Source organism: Motacilla alba, chromosome 4 (assembly GCF_015832195.1).
Source record: "Motacilla alba alba isolate MOTALB_02 chromosome 4, Motacilla_alba_V1.0_pri, whole genome shotgun sequence".
Taxonomy (NCBI): Eukaryota; Metazoa; Chordata; class Aves; order Passeriformes; family Motacillidae; genus Motacilla; species Motacilla alba.
The window spans coordinates 42,612,133-42,629,146 of record NC_052019.1 but is presented as its reverse complement, the minus strand read 5'-3'; the positions used below and the strand labels follow the sequence as shown (position 1 = coordinate 42,629,146).

Below are 17,014 nucleotides of genomic sequence, written 5' to 3'. Positions count from 1 at the left end.
GAATTTCTGATTTGCTCTTACTCTAGGTTTGTGCACACCTGTCTGTGGTGACAGAGGCTCTGCTGCACGAGCAGGGCTTGGAGGTGGTCTTGGCCCAGCTTTTAGGGGCAGGTGCTGTGTAAAGCAAATTAACACAAACCAGTCCATCTTCACTTCTAACAGTATGTGGGCATATCTGCCAGAGTTCCTACTGAATTATTCATTCCTCTTTAAAGGTTACACACAATGTGCCTTCAACAACAGACTGACTTTTTTTAAACTTAAAGTTAGTTGGGAACTTCATTTTACAGCAAACACAAAGGGTTAACAATTCGGTGCAGTTTTACTACAGAGACTTTTGTGCTTCAGCTGCATCTATTATGAGAGGGGACATCACAGCCTCAATGTGTAAGATTTGACTGAATATCTTTTGGCACTCTGAGCTAAAAAAGAAAGGAAGCCGGGAAACAAGAAAACTCCTTGATGCCTGTCTATGCAGTATGTATGTAGACCTTTCCATGCTGTTTAATTTTGCCTTCTTTTTTTTTTTCTGTACCACGTAGGAAAGAGTCCAAGAAGAATTATTTGAAGTGCTATAGGCAGGAAAGAAATGGTACCTACACAATAAGGTACCTACACAAGGTTATGGCCACTCATAACCTCTTTAAGTCTTCCCAGTAATCTGTACTATTTCTGCAGTTTGATTTTGTCTCTCTGAATCTATTCCCTTCCTGCTGGAGGGAATAACTGACATGTTTTTCTTTGTGTTTTAGAAAGCTGGGGAATCTAGGTTAGCAAGCAGGGGAGTTACTATTCATATTAGTGAAACTTGGAAAGCAAAAAACACTCCTTCTCTTACTATGAGCATCAGAAATATACAAGTTTGTTCAGATTCCCAGGACTTAAAAAGCAGATTCTTATTACAGTTATGTGATGTTATTTTTAACATCTCCTGTCAGTGTTAATGGGCTTTTAGATTATTTTTTCCTTCTTCTTTTTGGTGAGACTCAGTATAACAACTGTTGCTCAAGAGTAAAAGATGGAAATTATGAACCATTTTATCTTGAGCAGCAAATGCACACTTTGTTGAGAGCTGAATTAATTGGTTTATGCAGGTTAGGCTCAGGAATACCAGAAGGAATTAGATAGGGTTAAAACAAATCTGATCATTACCTGTGTACAAAAATGGTATAAAAGGAGATTTTCCACAGGCCTCAAATCTGCTTGCCAATAGCTCTGTTCAGTCTTCTCCTTTTGAAATCTTTCCTGTTTTCTCCCAATCCCCAGCAGCTTGCAGTAAAATCTCTGTCTTCTCCTCCTTTGTGCCCTGCAGTAGCTCAGAACTGTAGGGAAATAAAGCTGGGCAACGATGGGCACAAAAGATGCAGGCTTTCATCTGTTAACCAGGCTGCTTGGGAAACTCTGGAATGAGGCTCCTACTAGTTCCGGCCCTGTGCAATTGAAATGTTGGTGCCTCCCTAGGCTAAGGAGAGATGGGTGACTGCCCATGATGGAGAGAAGACAAAACATGAAATGCCTTGATACGGAGGGGTAGTATCTTGCAGTAAAAGATTTGCTGAAGACTCTCTCTTAGGCAGGTATGTTCATAAGGAAGGAATTTCTGCTTACAGAGGGGAGCTATCATCCTTTGGTATTGCAGAGTCAGTAGCAAAAGCCTGCTTTTCCAGAGGCTGACATGCTTTCCTAGAGGCTTTCCTCATAATCTGAAGAGCCTGCGCTTGGATTCAGATCTCTGCTGGTGCAGTTAATTATTCAAAATGGAAAGTTCAAAGTTATCTGATTTCCTCTTGAACATACATTAGGAAGTAAGCTTTCTTCTGCAGAGGAATTTCTGCCATTGCAGAGGGGACTGTCTAAGGGCCTGTATGCAGATTAGGCGCTAGGTAATAGGTTTAATTGCTGCAAAGTGCTAGTTACAAGGACGTTGCATGGAGCTGAATTTCATTTACACACTGTGCTAATATATTGCTATTTCTTAATCTTATTGTGAAACGTGACTATGACATTCCTGGGTAATTTCTTCAGTTTTTCCTTTGATGTATATTTACAAGGTTCCACTGAAGAACACTATGAGTAACTTTTTATATAGGAGTCTCTTATATTTAAAAACAAAATTCCTTGACTTTCAAGAACATTTTTCTAAGGCTAAAGAGCATAGATTCCATAAAGTTTGTGTTAGTTACTTCCAGATGCTCTAGCTTATGCCTCCTCTTTTCTAACAAATGTTTTCCCTTTACTCTCAGTAGTAAAAGGAATGTTTCTCTCTTTTCATCTATTCTCTTTGGCTAAGAAGCAAGAAGGAAACTTATCATTAGCATATGGTGGAAAAAAAATTGCTGCATGCATCCCTCAGGCATTGCTTATTAAAAGAATAAACAGAAATGGCTCAAGTATGGGTAATGTAATTGGTATGTAACTCACTATTCCCTGAATATGTACTTTTCCCTTGCAGTACAAAAACTGAAAAGGATTTGCCTTGTTTAGAGGATGAAGCGGGTGGAGTTGAAGAAAATAAGTCTTGAAACAAAGGAACATTCCTGCAGCACTGAGTGCAGAGAAATTAAATGTTCCTTGTTAGTCAGTGACAGGAAATATGCATCCCACAGCCATCACCACAGAAGAAAGAAGGGTTGTTACAAGCATTCACATCCCTGATGAAAGCTAAATACAAATTAGAGCTGATGTATATGTCTTATATTAGGCGTCACAGTCAGAACAGTTTGAATCACTGCACTCTAGAATATTGTGGACTGACTAAAATGAAATACAAGTTTTTCAATTACAACCATATATTGGAACCAGTTAATGCCAGATACACAGCCAGTGAATGCTTGTAAAAAATACTTCACCAGGAAAAACAGCACTGCATCCATGTCTTGGAAAGTACAGCTTATAGAGTTGGTGGTTGTTTGCTGGGCTTTTTTTGTTTTGTTTCAGGATTCCTTCATTTATTATGAATAACCTTGGAGTCCAAGATCACAACTGGAGTATTTTCTAAGGACCCCTGAGCCTCCTTTACAAATGAATCAGGAATTTGGATCCTATTCCTCTGTTCCAGGTGTAATTTGGACCAGCCACTTTGGGGCTGATCTTCTAAAGACACCAGTTTGCTCTGTGATGCCCTTTGGAATGTCTCAGAACAAACATCTAAGTAATAAGCCACCTAACTTTGTGAAAAACGGACATTTTACAACTCCTTATCACCCTAAGCCCTGGTTAAAAGACTTACTGTTCTATATAACTCACAAGTGCATTTATCCTGGGTTAAAATGAGACTTGTGTGTGTGTGGACGCTGCTTTGTTGGAACAATCCAAGGTCTCTCCAGAAGCATTCAGTCTCCAGGTGCTGATCTTCATTGGCCCACAAGTCTGATTCATTCAAAGCCAGTTCTTCATCTGAATTTTCCTGCTAAGGGAATCTTTGAAGCCTATGACTACATACTATATATAAGGGAATAGGAAACTTCCCTGTCTTGAAACAGCTCCATGCAAAGTGATATGTTCTATCCCACCTTTGTGATTTCACTAAGGAGACTTAGCTAAAGCCGTGTCATCTGTCCAGGTTCTTATCTTAGCCCCTCTCTGTATGTTCCCAGGTACTCCCCCTTTCAGGAGAATAAAAATCTGCAGTTTAAAAAAGTCCATTGCTTATGTAAAAAGCTTTTACTGCTTTCCTCATGCAAGAGGCAATTTGTGAGCACTGATTTAGGAAGGCTGAAGAGGCAATTAATGTTGATGGGGGCTTGGGTGACACATGCTGAAGAGTGAGAACAGTCCTTTAAACAATCCTGTCTTGTCAGTAGAATTGTGTATCTGTTACTGAGAGGGTTCTTTGAAGTTGTAGCTGTGAGAAGAACTCTTCAAAATAGAAATTCTTTGATCAGAAATGTAATAATTGGATGTGTTGGCATTTGGGCCCTAACTGATTAGTCCTGTCTAACCTGATTTCTTATGTGCTTTGTGTTCAATTTTAGGCACCAAAGGAAGAAACAAAGGGGAATTTACAAATCTTCAAGGTGTAGCTGCATCTACAAATGGAAAAATATTAATAGCAGACAGTAACAACCAGTGTGTGCAGGTATGAGAATATGCCACTTTCAGTGTTTTTCTCCTTACCCCCACACCTCTCCCTTTTTTGTAGTCTCAGAAAGACACATTTTGTACAATTCAGTTAGATGTAGAAAATACAAGGGAAGCTTAATTTATTATCCATTAATTTTCCATTTTTTTCACCTGCAGCTATCTTTTTCAGATCTGTACTATATCTAATACATCATCAGAGTTTATTTCCCTTCCTTATGATGTTTGGCAATGAATGAAAAAATAAGTTGTGCAATAATCTGGAAAAATGCCCTTCTGTAAATATAATTTTACATTGCAAATTTTATCACTCTGATGTTTTCAAATGTAAATCTAGAGCAGGGTGCCACAAATACAATTTTTTAGGAAGTACAAATAGAAAAAAAGGATATGATGTCATTTTCAAGTGGCTTTGAGTCTATTTAACTGACTTCTCTTTCTGATATCATAATAAAATCTTTTCTGTGGTAGCACCCCAACACTTGTAATTTCTTGGCTTCTGTAACCTGTGTGAAAACTAAGCTGCATTTTTTCTGTTGTTTGCCATGTATCGTTTTTAGCATTAACAATTTGTCATCACTCTCCAGGCTGCCCATGTGGTAGCAATGAACATGGCAGCAGCAGCGTGTCGCTTGTTCTGGTATGGGAGAACCAGCAAGCCACATGCCGTGAGAACTCATTTGCATGCTTTTTCACAGAGACAGAATCAAATATTCATCAGCACCCTTGTGCTTTGTAATATGCAGTCTCTTCAGAGGAACTTCAGTGTCTAGTTACCTGGCTTGGGGACACAACCAGTGGACATATTCCTGTGTTTTTCACAGACTTAGTGTTTGACTGTGGCCAAGTCACTCAGTGCCTCAGTTTCCTCATTTCTAGTGAGGGAGTAATACCATACCCTCCCCACTGGGAGAGATACTGTGAAGCTAATTCATTAATGTTTGTGAAGTACTTTTAGTTCACTGAAAAAGCAGTGCAATGAGATTTTCTTTTTTTTGAAATTAGGGTCTTCTAAGATTAGATGTATCACTTTCAAATATGGACTGTGTAAAAGTGGTTCATGTTCCCACCTCTCTTCCTGACTATAGTGTTGATTAGTAACTTGCTAAAATCTAAGCTCCAAGAAATAGGTGATGGTCATATGTGGACATAATTTAAAATTCCTGCTTTCTATTACAGATATTTTCCAATGATGGTCAGTTCAAAAGCCGTTTTGGCATACGAGGAAGGTCTCCTGGCCAGCTGCAGCGGCCAACAGGAGTGGCTGTGCATCCCAGTGGTGACATCATTATTGCAGACTATGATAACAAATGGGTTAGCATATTCTCATCAGATGGAAAATTTAAGGTATGAGTTACTATGTGAACTCTCCCGAGCTTTCTCTGTCTTACAAAGGAATGCAAAGTAACATTATTTTTCAAGAACTGCATAGTTTGGCTGTAGCTTAGTCTAAATTCCATTGTTGTGATGTGAAAACCCCTGACCCAGCCACATGGTATAATTAACAGGAGGAGATCACAGCAGTAATGCTAATGTTACACCAAGCAGAGACAACATGTTCCATACTGGGTGCTCAGATGCCTTTCTATACCTTACGGTTGAGGACAGCAAGTGCCAGCAAGGCTAGTTGGACTAGCTCAACAACCTTCATATCATTTGTACTCTGATTGTACAGAAGGGTGTGTGCAGATATATACAAACACAAAATCTTACAAAGAGTACATGAAGCTCTTCAGTGACATATGGAGGAGAAAAAGAAGGTAGCAGACTGATGATGAATTCCTCTTTTATTCCATACTTCTCAGCAAATATAGTGTATAATTTATGTATGGTCCTGTTGGTAATAAAAGCAAGGAAGGGTAACCCAGGGTGTTGTTTCAGTGCTACAGCATAAACAGGAGTGTTCTAGCTGGTGTGTTATGCACTGAAGAAACTGAAAGACAATAACGATGTTGTAGGTTTCAGAAATCAGAAATTCTAAGGAAAATAAACTCATATTTTCATAGCAACTCTGATCCCTTTAATGGGAATAAAATAAGATAGCAGCTACTACACTACATTGATGATTTCCAACCTGCAAGATTTATTTCACTTGGGTTCAGGGGCAGTTCTAGAGAGAATTAAAGATTTCCTCCATTTGGTACTGTTCTCTGAATGCATGAGACCAAGTCTGATGATGTACATTAGAGAGAGCCACCTCTGGCAGAGGTTAGCTGTACTCACTGGTCATAGGGATAATAGACCTGCAGGGAAATTTCTACCATAGTTACTTAGTTTTGGAGTACTGCATTGGGCAGATATGGCCTGTTCGGCTAATCTTCTGGCAGCCTAATGGCCAAAAAGCTCAGGTTCTGAGCTGCTCATGTGTGCAGCAAGAAATGGCCTTTCTCTGAATAGTCTTTGCAAAGTGAAAAATGCAAATAAGCAATTGTACTTACGTAGTCCTCAGTGACCTCCATCTGAGAAACTGGTGTGTACACTTCTAGAAGTATCCAGATCATGTATGGACTTCAAGCTAAAGTAAAACAATACTAAAATGTAATGCAAGTGCTAAAAAAATACAAATTACTTGCATTTGCAGAGAGGATGTGATCTTAGCTGTCAAGTAATTTTGAAAACATACATCTACACAGGAAAATCTTGGTTTTGGTTGAAGTTCTTAAATGAAATGAAAACACCGAAACAAATGCAAAGAGTACGTAATTTAGTTAAGAATCCAAATATTCTGATTATCCTAGGTGTGTTTAAAATAATTGTTAACATCCTTTATGTGAATTGGACACAGAACATGGAGGGCTTGTTTTCCTGCCTTCTTAAGATATGCTGTAAATCCAGCATTTTGGATGGTGCCAGCTCTGGAGGAAAAAGCTCTGGAGAAGCCAGGACCCTATGTGTGATATACTACCAGCAGGGAGACAGGTATTGGAAAAAATTAATTATTAATGTAGTTCCTCTGATGTGAAGCCTAGATTTGTTTTTAGTCAGTGTTTTCATTGGATTGCAAAAAAATGCAAAAGCTGTGCGATGTTGGCAGTGTTTGTGTGGTTAATACAAAGTAATGCATCAGACTTCATAGCTCTTGGGACTAGAATGATTAAATGAGAGATGTAACATCAATTTTATAAAATACTATTTTTAGATTGAATGCAATAAGCCATATTTATGAGAGGAAAAATAAATATTTGTAGAAGTATTTTTTTATACAGAGGGTTGGCATAAGCACATAAGCGCAGGAGCTGGGTGGAGGGCAGGTGGCAGAGCATGTGCATCGGGAGAGCAGGAGAGAGGCGGTGGGAACACTGGGATGGAGACACGGATGGGCACTGGGCACAGGGTCACACTGAAGAGCTGTAATGGGAATAGAGGGTCCTGTATTGCTGCAGCACTGGTTCAGGGGATCCTGTACTGCACAGTGTAGTTGGAGAGCTGGGCTGGGGAGGAGGGGTGCAGGTGGGGTGAGCATAGGGCCTGGGGGAACTGTGGGGGGACACACACAGGGCTGGGAGGTCATGCCCGTCAAGGGTGAGACTGTGATATGGGGACAGTCAGTGCTATGAAGGGATGGGGCATGTGTTGGGCATGATGGTGTAGGACCGGGAGTTGGACTTGGTGATCCTTGTGGGTCCCTTCCAGCTCTGGATATGATTCTATGATGGGGTTAAATCAAACGTATTGAAAGCACAGAACATAGATGTAACAGATCTAGCCTGTGGGAATCTGGGCAAAGCCTTGTAATTTTTTGTGTGTTGGCAGTGGTAATTCTTCCGGGGGCCTTCTCAGATTAAATTGGGCAGCACTTGCTAAAATAACAGAGAGAGAGAAAGGGATAATGGCATTTGCCTTCAAAGTACTGTGCCTGCAAGTCATTGTGTAAGACCTCTGATGCAGGTGGCCTGCTAGTTGTTAACTCAGCAATATCAGGGGGCTGTTTTGAGCTTAATCTAACTATTTTTGATGTTGTCCCCTTCCTTCTGTATTTACTTACACTCACTCTCCCTTAGCAGAATTTTAATAGTCATGTGAGCCGTAAGGCAAATTTCCCTGGAGCCAAGCCCAGGCATGTCCCTGATTACAGCACTGGACTGACTCCCCTTGGCAACCTCCACTGCCAGGCAGAAAAGTGTCACCTTCCTCAGTTCTGGCAGCAACAAAGACAGAGTTCTGTTTTCTCAAGGCTGGAAAACTTACATAAATGCAGAGGCGGGCAAACTCTAATGTAAGGTTGCACCAAAACATGAGCTTCTTCACATGAACAACTGTACTATCCTGGATACGATAAAGATTCAGATTGGGTCTTAGGATTTGGGGCTTCTGTTTCTGGCTATGCCACAGATCTCATGGGTGACCAGTGATCTTCCATTTCACTTCCCAGTGCTTTATTTTCTTCATCTGTAAAAAGCAAATAACAGTGCTGGCTTCCTCTGTCAAGTACTCTGAAATTGCTGAGAAAGCTGTTGCCGCAGATACAGCACTAGGCTAAGGAGAGAGGGCATGGTGAAGCAGCTGTACCAGCTCCTCACCAGGTGGTGTTCAAACCTAGTGAAGGAACTGGACAACAGAGCCAAGAGAATGATTCCTGTTCCTCTGAGGATTGTTTTCTTTCTAGTTTTGAAGAGCTGTATATAAGATGACAAGCTTGTTATCAACCAAACAGGGCTCTGCAAGTCGAGATCAAGTTTAGATAAGTGGGAAAAGATTAAAGGAAATATTAAATATGTCAGACTTCTTCCTTGTGTCACTAGTAGAATTAAAGAAAGAGCTGTCTGAAGCTGGTTGCATGTACCAATGGGAATGGGCAGTATGGTTAAATGGTCACAGTTTAATTTTGACAGTCAGATGAATGATAAATCCACTTATTGTGTGATATTGCAAAGTGTGACAAAGTGGTATCTCCTTAATAGAGAAGTTCTCAAACAGGAAAATATGGTTTGTTGAAAGTTTTTAATTAATCCCTGACAATCTTGAACCTTTCAGACAGCAACAAGAATGGTAAAGTTAAACTTAGCCCTAACGCACTTACTTCTACAGTGGAAAAGTATTAATAAATTTTTATGTAGGCTGATTGGGTTTTTTGGGGTTTCTGGTTGTTTGTTTGTTTGTTTGTTTGTTTGTTTGTTACCTCTAGGAATATCCCACAGTAGAATATTTTCCAACCTGGTACAGTGACTTTATAAACACATGCTTGAAAACCAGTCTAAATTCCTAAGAGCCTATAAAATAAGGGACATAATGTCCCTGACTGAATTAAATTAAACACATTATTTGTATTAAGGGTTTACATGATTCATTATACTGTATTCATTTCTAATGGAAAAAAAGCCTGAAAATACTTCCATTCATACACTTAATGGGAGTGACTGGGTTTCATAATGTTCTGTTCTAAATAATCAAACCTATAATTCTAAGAAACTTTCTGAAATAAAAATATACAAAGAATATGTTCAGCCAGATCCAGTAATGTGTCATCAGCATATTTTGATCTAAACTGGGAACAGATTTTCAGTAAAAAGCATTGCAAACTCTAGCTGGGCATACTTTATTGCTTCTTGCAAATTATATTTTAAACCTGGCCCAAGAATAGTGATTTTTATTAGTCTTCTCAGCACTGAGTGCCCATTAATGTAGTATGTGATTTATTTGTTATATTTTTCCATATGTGTTTATATGGGCAGGAAGACACTGTACTCATGAGTCTGAGTCATTTTCCATAGGAATCCTGGAAAGATGGTAAGGAGGTGGTGCAATGCTCAAGCAGACAACCGCATGGCCATCCCAAAGGAAAGAGGGGAATATGATTTAATCATCCCAAAAGAAATACATCTACATATTTGCATTTGATTTATGATTTTGCTGCTTTGTTGTTATGCAAACTGAATAAATTTTGTAGATCTGCTGATATCTTTCCCCTGGTGAACACAAAATAAATTGTAATAGTTTTTCCTGGGGGTATTTTAGCATGATTCAATTAGGTGGATTTTGCCTAAATATTTTGCAGTTTATAACAGGATATGTACGTGAACATAAAACTGACACAAGATCATTGCATGTTGGCTAAGCATAGTCTTGAAGCTGCAAGATTTGCTCCCTGGAATTTTCTTTACGGGAGACTGAATAAAGTTGTGTAGTGGCTTAGTAGCAGCCATCCTCAGGGTGCCCAGGTGGCTTTATTTTAGGATCATTCCTATTTTTTACAACCCCACCTACAAGAATGTACCACGCAATAGGAGCATGGGACTTACTAAGGATAGGAGAGCTCTTTCTGTTTGCTTTGAAAACATCAGGGACATGAGAAAAATGAGTTAGGCAATGGATTTTCTCAATGCCTTGTAACCTGTCCCACTGCTACTCACCAGTTGCAGGAGGGAGGGGAGAGGGGCAGAGAAGTCAGAAGTAGATGTGGTAGTTGTGAACATGGTTTAATGGTAAATATGACAGTGTTAGGTTAATGCTTGGACTCAGTCCTAGAGGTCTTTTCCAACTGAAATGATTCAGTGACTCTCAGTATTGCTTGTTCTAGGGGGTGATCTGTCTCACTCTGCAAAGGCAGTGAGGTGAAAGATGGCCTTGTTTCATAAATAAGATGAACACCTTAATATATATTTCATTTAAATTCCAAGGCAAACAGAAAAGTATGTTCTTCACCAAGATATGAACCTCAGTTTGTAGGATATGTCTGTCACAAATTACTACAGAATCTGAAAGTTCTGGAATCCATAATTTCAACACAGCCTCTCTGGTGGATTGTCTGTCCAGAAAAGACTTTTGAAACCAGCCTGATTAAGTGCTTTCAAATCTGTCTATCAATTTAAAAAAAAGGTATATAAGCAGGATGCAAGTTGCTCCATTCCAACACAATCAATTGGGTATTTACAACGTTTTTAAACTGAAAGGTCAAAACCCTACTGATTTTATGTAGATTAAAACAGTTTGTAGAATCTCAGCCTAAAAAAGAGCTGAATGGTGAAAAACGCGGAATGGATTGTGAGGTGATCCTAGAGTCTTCTTGGGTATATGCCCAGGTAGCTCATGGATTCTTTGAAGGCTTGGTCTCAATTTCTGCTTGCTCTGTTGCTTAGATCCTCTTTTAAGAATCCTTTCTTTTTAAACCTACTAAAGCATGCTTCTGGCATTTTTGGATTTGACAGCTTTCTAGCCTTTTCAAATAATTTACTGTTATGAGATCCATCTCATCTCCACTGCACGTTTCTCCAGTGAAATATTGTATACGATTCCCCTCCTGTTACTGATTATGCTGGCAGATGGTTTTGGTAGTCACAAGGCCTGTTTAAAATGATGGAAATAATTTTATTTACCTAAGACAGGAACAAGCTTTGATTTGTTTAGTGTTTCAAAGATTACTTCATTTGTTGTTTGGCAACATAATCCTCTCCCCTTTTGCAGTTTTCAGCTGACACTTCATGTGTCTAAGCAGCAAGTGAAGCAATCTCATGTGGAATCTGGTGGAAGATAGAGGGTTAGCCTGAACCTTAGGTCTGCTCAAATTCTTTCTGAGAGCACTCAGAAGGTGCTGGTGTCTTACTAACCCAAGAAAAGCAACAGAGGATATCATAGCCTACATCTCACCCAGCCCTGATGCTCCAAGAACTCTGATTTCTTTGATGCAGGCAGTGATAAAGATGTGTCCCTGTCCATCAAGGTGGTTGCTGGACTCAGGAGCAGCACACAATAGGAGACTAAAGTCCTTTCTGCTTGTCTGCGTATTCTGCTGGTACCCTAATGCTGGATATACAGACACTTCTGATAGGTTTATCAACTCACACAAATCTGATGACTGTATTTCTTATGAGTTGTATATTTGGACTCAGTTGCTGAGGTGGCAGATTTTTCAGTCCAGAAAAGACATACAGAAAGCAGACTTTATTTTCAGCTGAAGAAAAAAATTATGAAGTACATGGTAAGAGCTGATAAAAACTATTGCTTCCAACTTTTGATAAAAAAAGCCTCTCCATTCTGCTCTGTGCCTGTAATACAATCTTTTAAACTGTACTAACTAATTTCTATCATGCCATCATATTTTCCTGTTTTGTGTTTTCCCTTTTAGGCCAAAATTGGATCTGGAAAGCTCATGGGCCCTAAAGGTGTTTCAGTGGATCGTAATGGACACATCATTGTAGTGGACAATAAAGCATGCTGTGTCTTCATCTTCCAGCCAAATGGGAAAATAGTCACCAGGTTCGGAAGTCGAGGAAATGGTGACAAGCAGTTTGCAGGTACACTTGATGGTAATATGTAAATCCCCTTTTCTTGCCTCTTCTGCTCACATTTTGCATGATGTTTGAGCATGTTGAAGATGCTGTATTCCTACTCCTTTATCCTCCAGGGGAGAGGTTCTGCTAGACTTACAGCTCCTATTTGCTTGATTGGTCAGGCAGACTGCAACATCTGTTCTGCAAATGTAACTGTAACCAGATTGTTTCATCTACCTCCCTATGCCTGGAAACATTTCAGATCAGTGACCCAAGAAAGACTGATCTTAACTAGCATTTTATAAGTGCTTTGTAATTGCCACAATAAGCTGTTCATCACAATCAACTCAGATGCTGTGCTTTGTGCTTCCAATCATCAGACACACAAAACCCAATGCCCTAAGTGGTATCTCTTAGAAAATGAGAGTAATAGGGTAGTGTTAAGATTGATATCAGGAAGGCAGAGTTATGGAACAGCCAATGTAAGTTTGGGGAAATTACCATTTATACTCAGCTGACTGCTTACACATACTGGCTTTCAAGCAGAACATGCATTTAAGTTTAAAAACCAGAACAACCCCACTGATATATTTTAAGTAAATAGCTGTTCTTTCAAAATTTGAAACGAAGATGCCAAATTAGGTATGCAAGTTATTTTACGGGCATTGAGTCATTTTTAGTATGTAGTTTCATTGTCTTATATTTTGACTGGTTCACAGTGAAAGAGAGGAATAGCTTCAATGTGTTTTTATCCTAAGATCTCTTGCAATGTGTTATGGCATAATATATATCATTTATGAGAGCTTGGGCTCTAACACAGCTAAATTTTCTGGGTATCTCTATTTCTTTTCCTTCAAAAATCTGCAAAAACACCTCCTGAAAATAAGTAGGCAAATACTTCCCAACAGTGCATTTGAGAAATATATCACCTGTTCTTGCTGATAGGCTACAGAAAACAGGTAAATTGTCAATACTTGAATGTTTTCAAGATAAAATTTTTCACTTCTTTTATAGTTCACCCTGATATGCTATGAAAATTGAAACTGAGTTTTGTTCTGTTTAATAACCCAAAATAGCACCAAGTGTTTTAATTTGGGTACTTACCTGTTTTCAAGCTACCATTTGTTTTTTACTCAAATTTGCAATACACAACATAAAGCAAACAATGTCCTTTTTTCCCTGACAGTGGTCTTCCAAGTAACTTTTTTATTTATCCTAAAACTTGTTAGCTCAAATGCTTGTAAGATGTGAGCACACAGAGCATAAAATATTTCAATTAAGAATTTACAGGAACATTTTTAATTACAATTTTCAGTGTATACACAACTTTATGCTTAAGCACTTCATGTTTTGTCTTGTTAATAAGCCCATAAATCTCTGCATAGTCATATGTATACAATAGAGGGAGAAATCAACAATGCTTATTGGTAACAATAGCTGACAACTGGTTGAAAAAGAAATTATTTGGGTTTACAAAAAGCATGCTGAACTTTTAAAGAAACCATGAAGTAAAATGACTCTTAATTTGAAATTGGTATTCCCATTTGGACTGCTATTGCTCAGAAGCCAAACATAGTATGCTGGCAGGCTGATTTTTTTAAAATTTAACCATATTTTTTATTTTAATGGTATTACTATTTTTTTCTTCTTTTTCTGCATTGCAGGTCCTCATTTTGCAGCTGTAAACAGCAACAATGAAATTATCATTACAGATTTTCATAACCATTCTGTCAAGGTACTGTCAATGGCAACTTGGAAAGTTGAATTTTATTATGATACTTGTGATACTTTTCTTGGGGAAAACAACATATTGTTAAAACCAGAGATCACACTCCATACAGGGGGTGTGATATAGCTCTGCTATAGGGACAGCACTTTCAGAGAACTTTGCATGCAGTGCATCACTTGGTGAAGATATAGTCCATTGCCTTTGGTGTCACTATAATGGTCTCTAATACAGTTGCTTAAACATAAATAAATAATTTCAACTCTACTTATTTTTAGTAGCCCTCTGCCAAACCTGTTATTGACTCTGTGTTCTGTCTTCTTTTAAAAGTCTGGCTTTTGAATTTACCAGTAAAAGCTTTCCACATTTCTAGTTGTAAAATTATAACAAAGTAAAGATACATGACAGTCTTTAAATTCCATACCTATAAACTTTAATATTACTGGACCCATTTTAAAACCTCATTCTCTTGAAACCCATGTAACTATTGGTTTTCATTCAGTGCCTCCTGCACTGGGCAGAACTGGCCACTAGTCCTTACACCCATGGGAATTCCTGACTCTCAGCCTGTTAAAGTCATGGTATGATAGGAAGTTTATTTTTTTGTCCCAGTAATAAACCAAACCAAGGAAACATGCTGAGATGTGTTGGCAAATGTCTGTGAAGGAGATATACCACTTCAGAAATGCCTCACCTGTGTGTGTTTGTTCTCAGGCATTCCCTTTCCTACACTTCCTGCACATGCTCTTGTGCCCTCCCTCTACAGGAGAGAGCAGCAGGAGGACAGAGGCAGGATGCTGTTCTACCTGGGCTCTCAGGACATGTGTGTTAGTCCCACACACCAACAAAATAAAACCCCTGGCATTTCACCTAATGCCTGTTTTGACTGAACACGCAGATGAGCCCTCAGTCTAGTTCTTCACTGTTTTTAATTGAAAAAAAAAAATTTGTATATTCACCTGAAGTAGGAGGTTGCTGCCTGACCACAGACAGCAAATTTTGTGTCCTGAGCAGTGCTGAACCACCTAGGTCTGGAATAGCAGCCTTGCTTGCCCATCCTTTTGGAATTGGTGAGGAAGTAGCTTGTGGTTTGGATTACAACACACAAACCAAGACTGCTGCAGGAGCCCTAGAGCAGCAGGAGGCCTATGAGTCCATAAATTACCTCTCCACAAGCACGGTTTGCCTGGTAACAAGAATGCCTGGAGAGGCTTAACAGCAAGGGGCAAACTGAAATTAAAAAAAAGCAAGTGAAGAGATGTAAGAAGTGTGGCATCCTGGAGGATTTGTAATTATTACACTTCTAATGAGAACAGAGTGTCCCATCTGTCTCTGGTGTGACTCAATGGGATACAAGTAACATTTGTTACAATTTGGTACTAACCAGAAAAGATTCTTATTTCTGGAGTGTTCTCTAAATTGGTTCATATAACTGTTGACACTCTGGAGAGTTTATAAGCTGAGAGCAGAGAGTACATCTTCTTTTAAATAATAAATTACAAATAACTAAATAAATTAATTTCACTCTTCTGAGTTCTAAAGCTGCTTCCTGCCACCAGTGTCTTGAATTAAACAAGCTCACTCAGCAACATTTTTCTCCCTCCCCATTAACCTTCAAGGATGTTCCTTCCCTCAGGCATCTTTTATGGAAAATCCTGTGCAATGTAGGCTTCTCTCTCATTTGGTCACTTCAGCCCAGGGAAAGAGCAATATATCTTTGTCTATTTTTTCATTAGTTGGCTTTATTTTATTATTATTTTTTTTAATCCTCTGAGGCACTAACTTGGTACTTCATTAATTTCCTTACCCAATTGTTTTTTTCTCTGTTCACTGTGGGTGCTCAAGAACACAATAATTCTCTGACATCTTCCACCTTATCAGCACTTCAGTGTGTGCTTGGCACTTGTCAGGTCTTTGCATTTTCTTGTGCAAGCCACAGTCAGTCTCTAAGAACACTGTTGGACCTTTTGCTGTAGCTGGGCCCGGATCCAAGATGGACGAAAATATTTTAGAGATGGCTGTGGACTGTGTAAATGACACACACATATTGTATCTTGTTTGGTCCCATTGGTGCATCCAGGTCACTGACAGAATAGCCATTGATCAGCTCCATCTTTCTGCTGTCTAAACCTGTTACCATCACAGAGAATTCAGTTGCTGACCTGTCTACAGAGAGCAGCATGCCATGATTTGCAATGTGTGTTAGATTATGGAAGCAGAGAAGAGAGCATCTGCTCCATTGTGTTTTAGTTCCAGAGAAACAGAGCACCCAGTGCTGCATCTGCATTCAGCTCTTTTCAGTTCAAGATGCACAAGCTGCAGAAGAATTCTGGGGCCCTTTGCCTCCATGTCTGAGATAAATCAGATTTTAAGTGAGAAGGGAAACACTGTATGGTGTAATGGAGTGAAGGGAGAGGGGCACCTTTTCTCCCATCTTTCCTCTGTGTGTGTGTGTGTGTGTGTGTGTGTGTGTGTGTGTGTGTGTGTGTGTTGGGGCTGTGTGTTCCTGGGAACTCTTCAATTCCTCCTTTAGCTAGCAGGTGAACTGGTAGTACTAGATTACTAATACTTGATACCATGCCATATTTAGGTTGTTGTTTTAACCCATGCAGGTCTTTAACCAGGAGGGGGAGTTCATGCTGAAGTTTGGATCAAATGGAGAAGGAAATGGGCAGTTTAATGCACCAACTGGAGTAGCAGTAGATTCTAATGGAAATATTATTGTAGCAGATTGGGGAAACAGCCGGATACAGGTAAATTTTTCAGTATTTCAAAGGTGCTTGATAAAAAAAACCAACTAATGGATTGCTGGCCTTCAGACTGCCCAAGAAACACCACAGCATTAGAAACCACATCATCCTTTGTATGTCTCATTGTCCACTTTGAGACCAGATTGTGAACTTTTCAGTGTGGCTGCTGGCAGCTCTAATGGCCACTGTGACCAAGGATTTTGGTGCCAAGTAGTTTCCCAAAAGTTACTTGATGACTTATGAGACTTGCA

At 39.3% G+C, this 17,014-nt stretch overlaps 1 protein-coding gene across 16 annotated transcripts in view; it reads left to right on the top strand.

The window, feature by feature from the left end:
• TRIM2 (tripartite motif containing 2) overlaps positions 1 to 17,014 on the top strand; it is a 109,324-nt gene that overhangs the window by 87,201 nt on the left and 5,109 nt on the right. For 14 of the 16 annotated variants that reach the window (XM_038134614.1, XM_038134608.1, XM_038134602.1 and 11 more), the window contains 5 exons: positions 3,975 to 4,078; positions 5,260 to 5,427; positions 12,143 to 12,323; positions 13,952 to 14,022; positions 16,626 to 16,766. In XM_038134614.1, the coding sequence (XP_037990542.1) occupies positions 3,975 to 4,078; positions 5,260 to 5,427; positions 12,143 to 12,323; positions 13,952 to 14,022; positions 16,626 to 16,766 (665 nt within the window). The remainder of the gene's footprint in view (positions 1 to 3,974; positions 4,079 to 5,259; positions 5,428 to 12,142; positions 12,324 to 13,951; positions 14,023 to 16,625; positions 16,767 to 17,014) is intronic. The other 2 variants (XM_038134616.1, XM_038134617.1) reach the window with 1 other exon arrangement.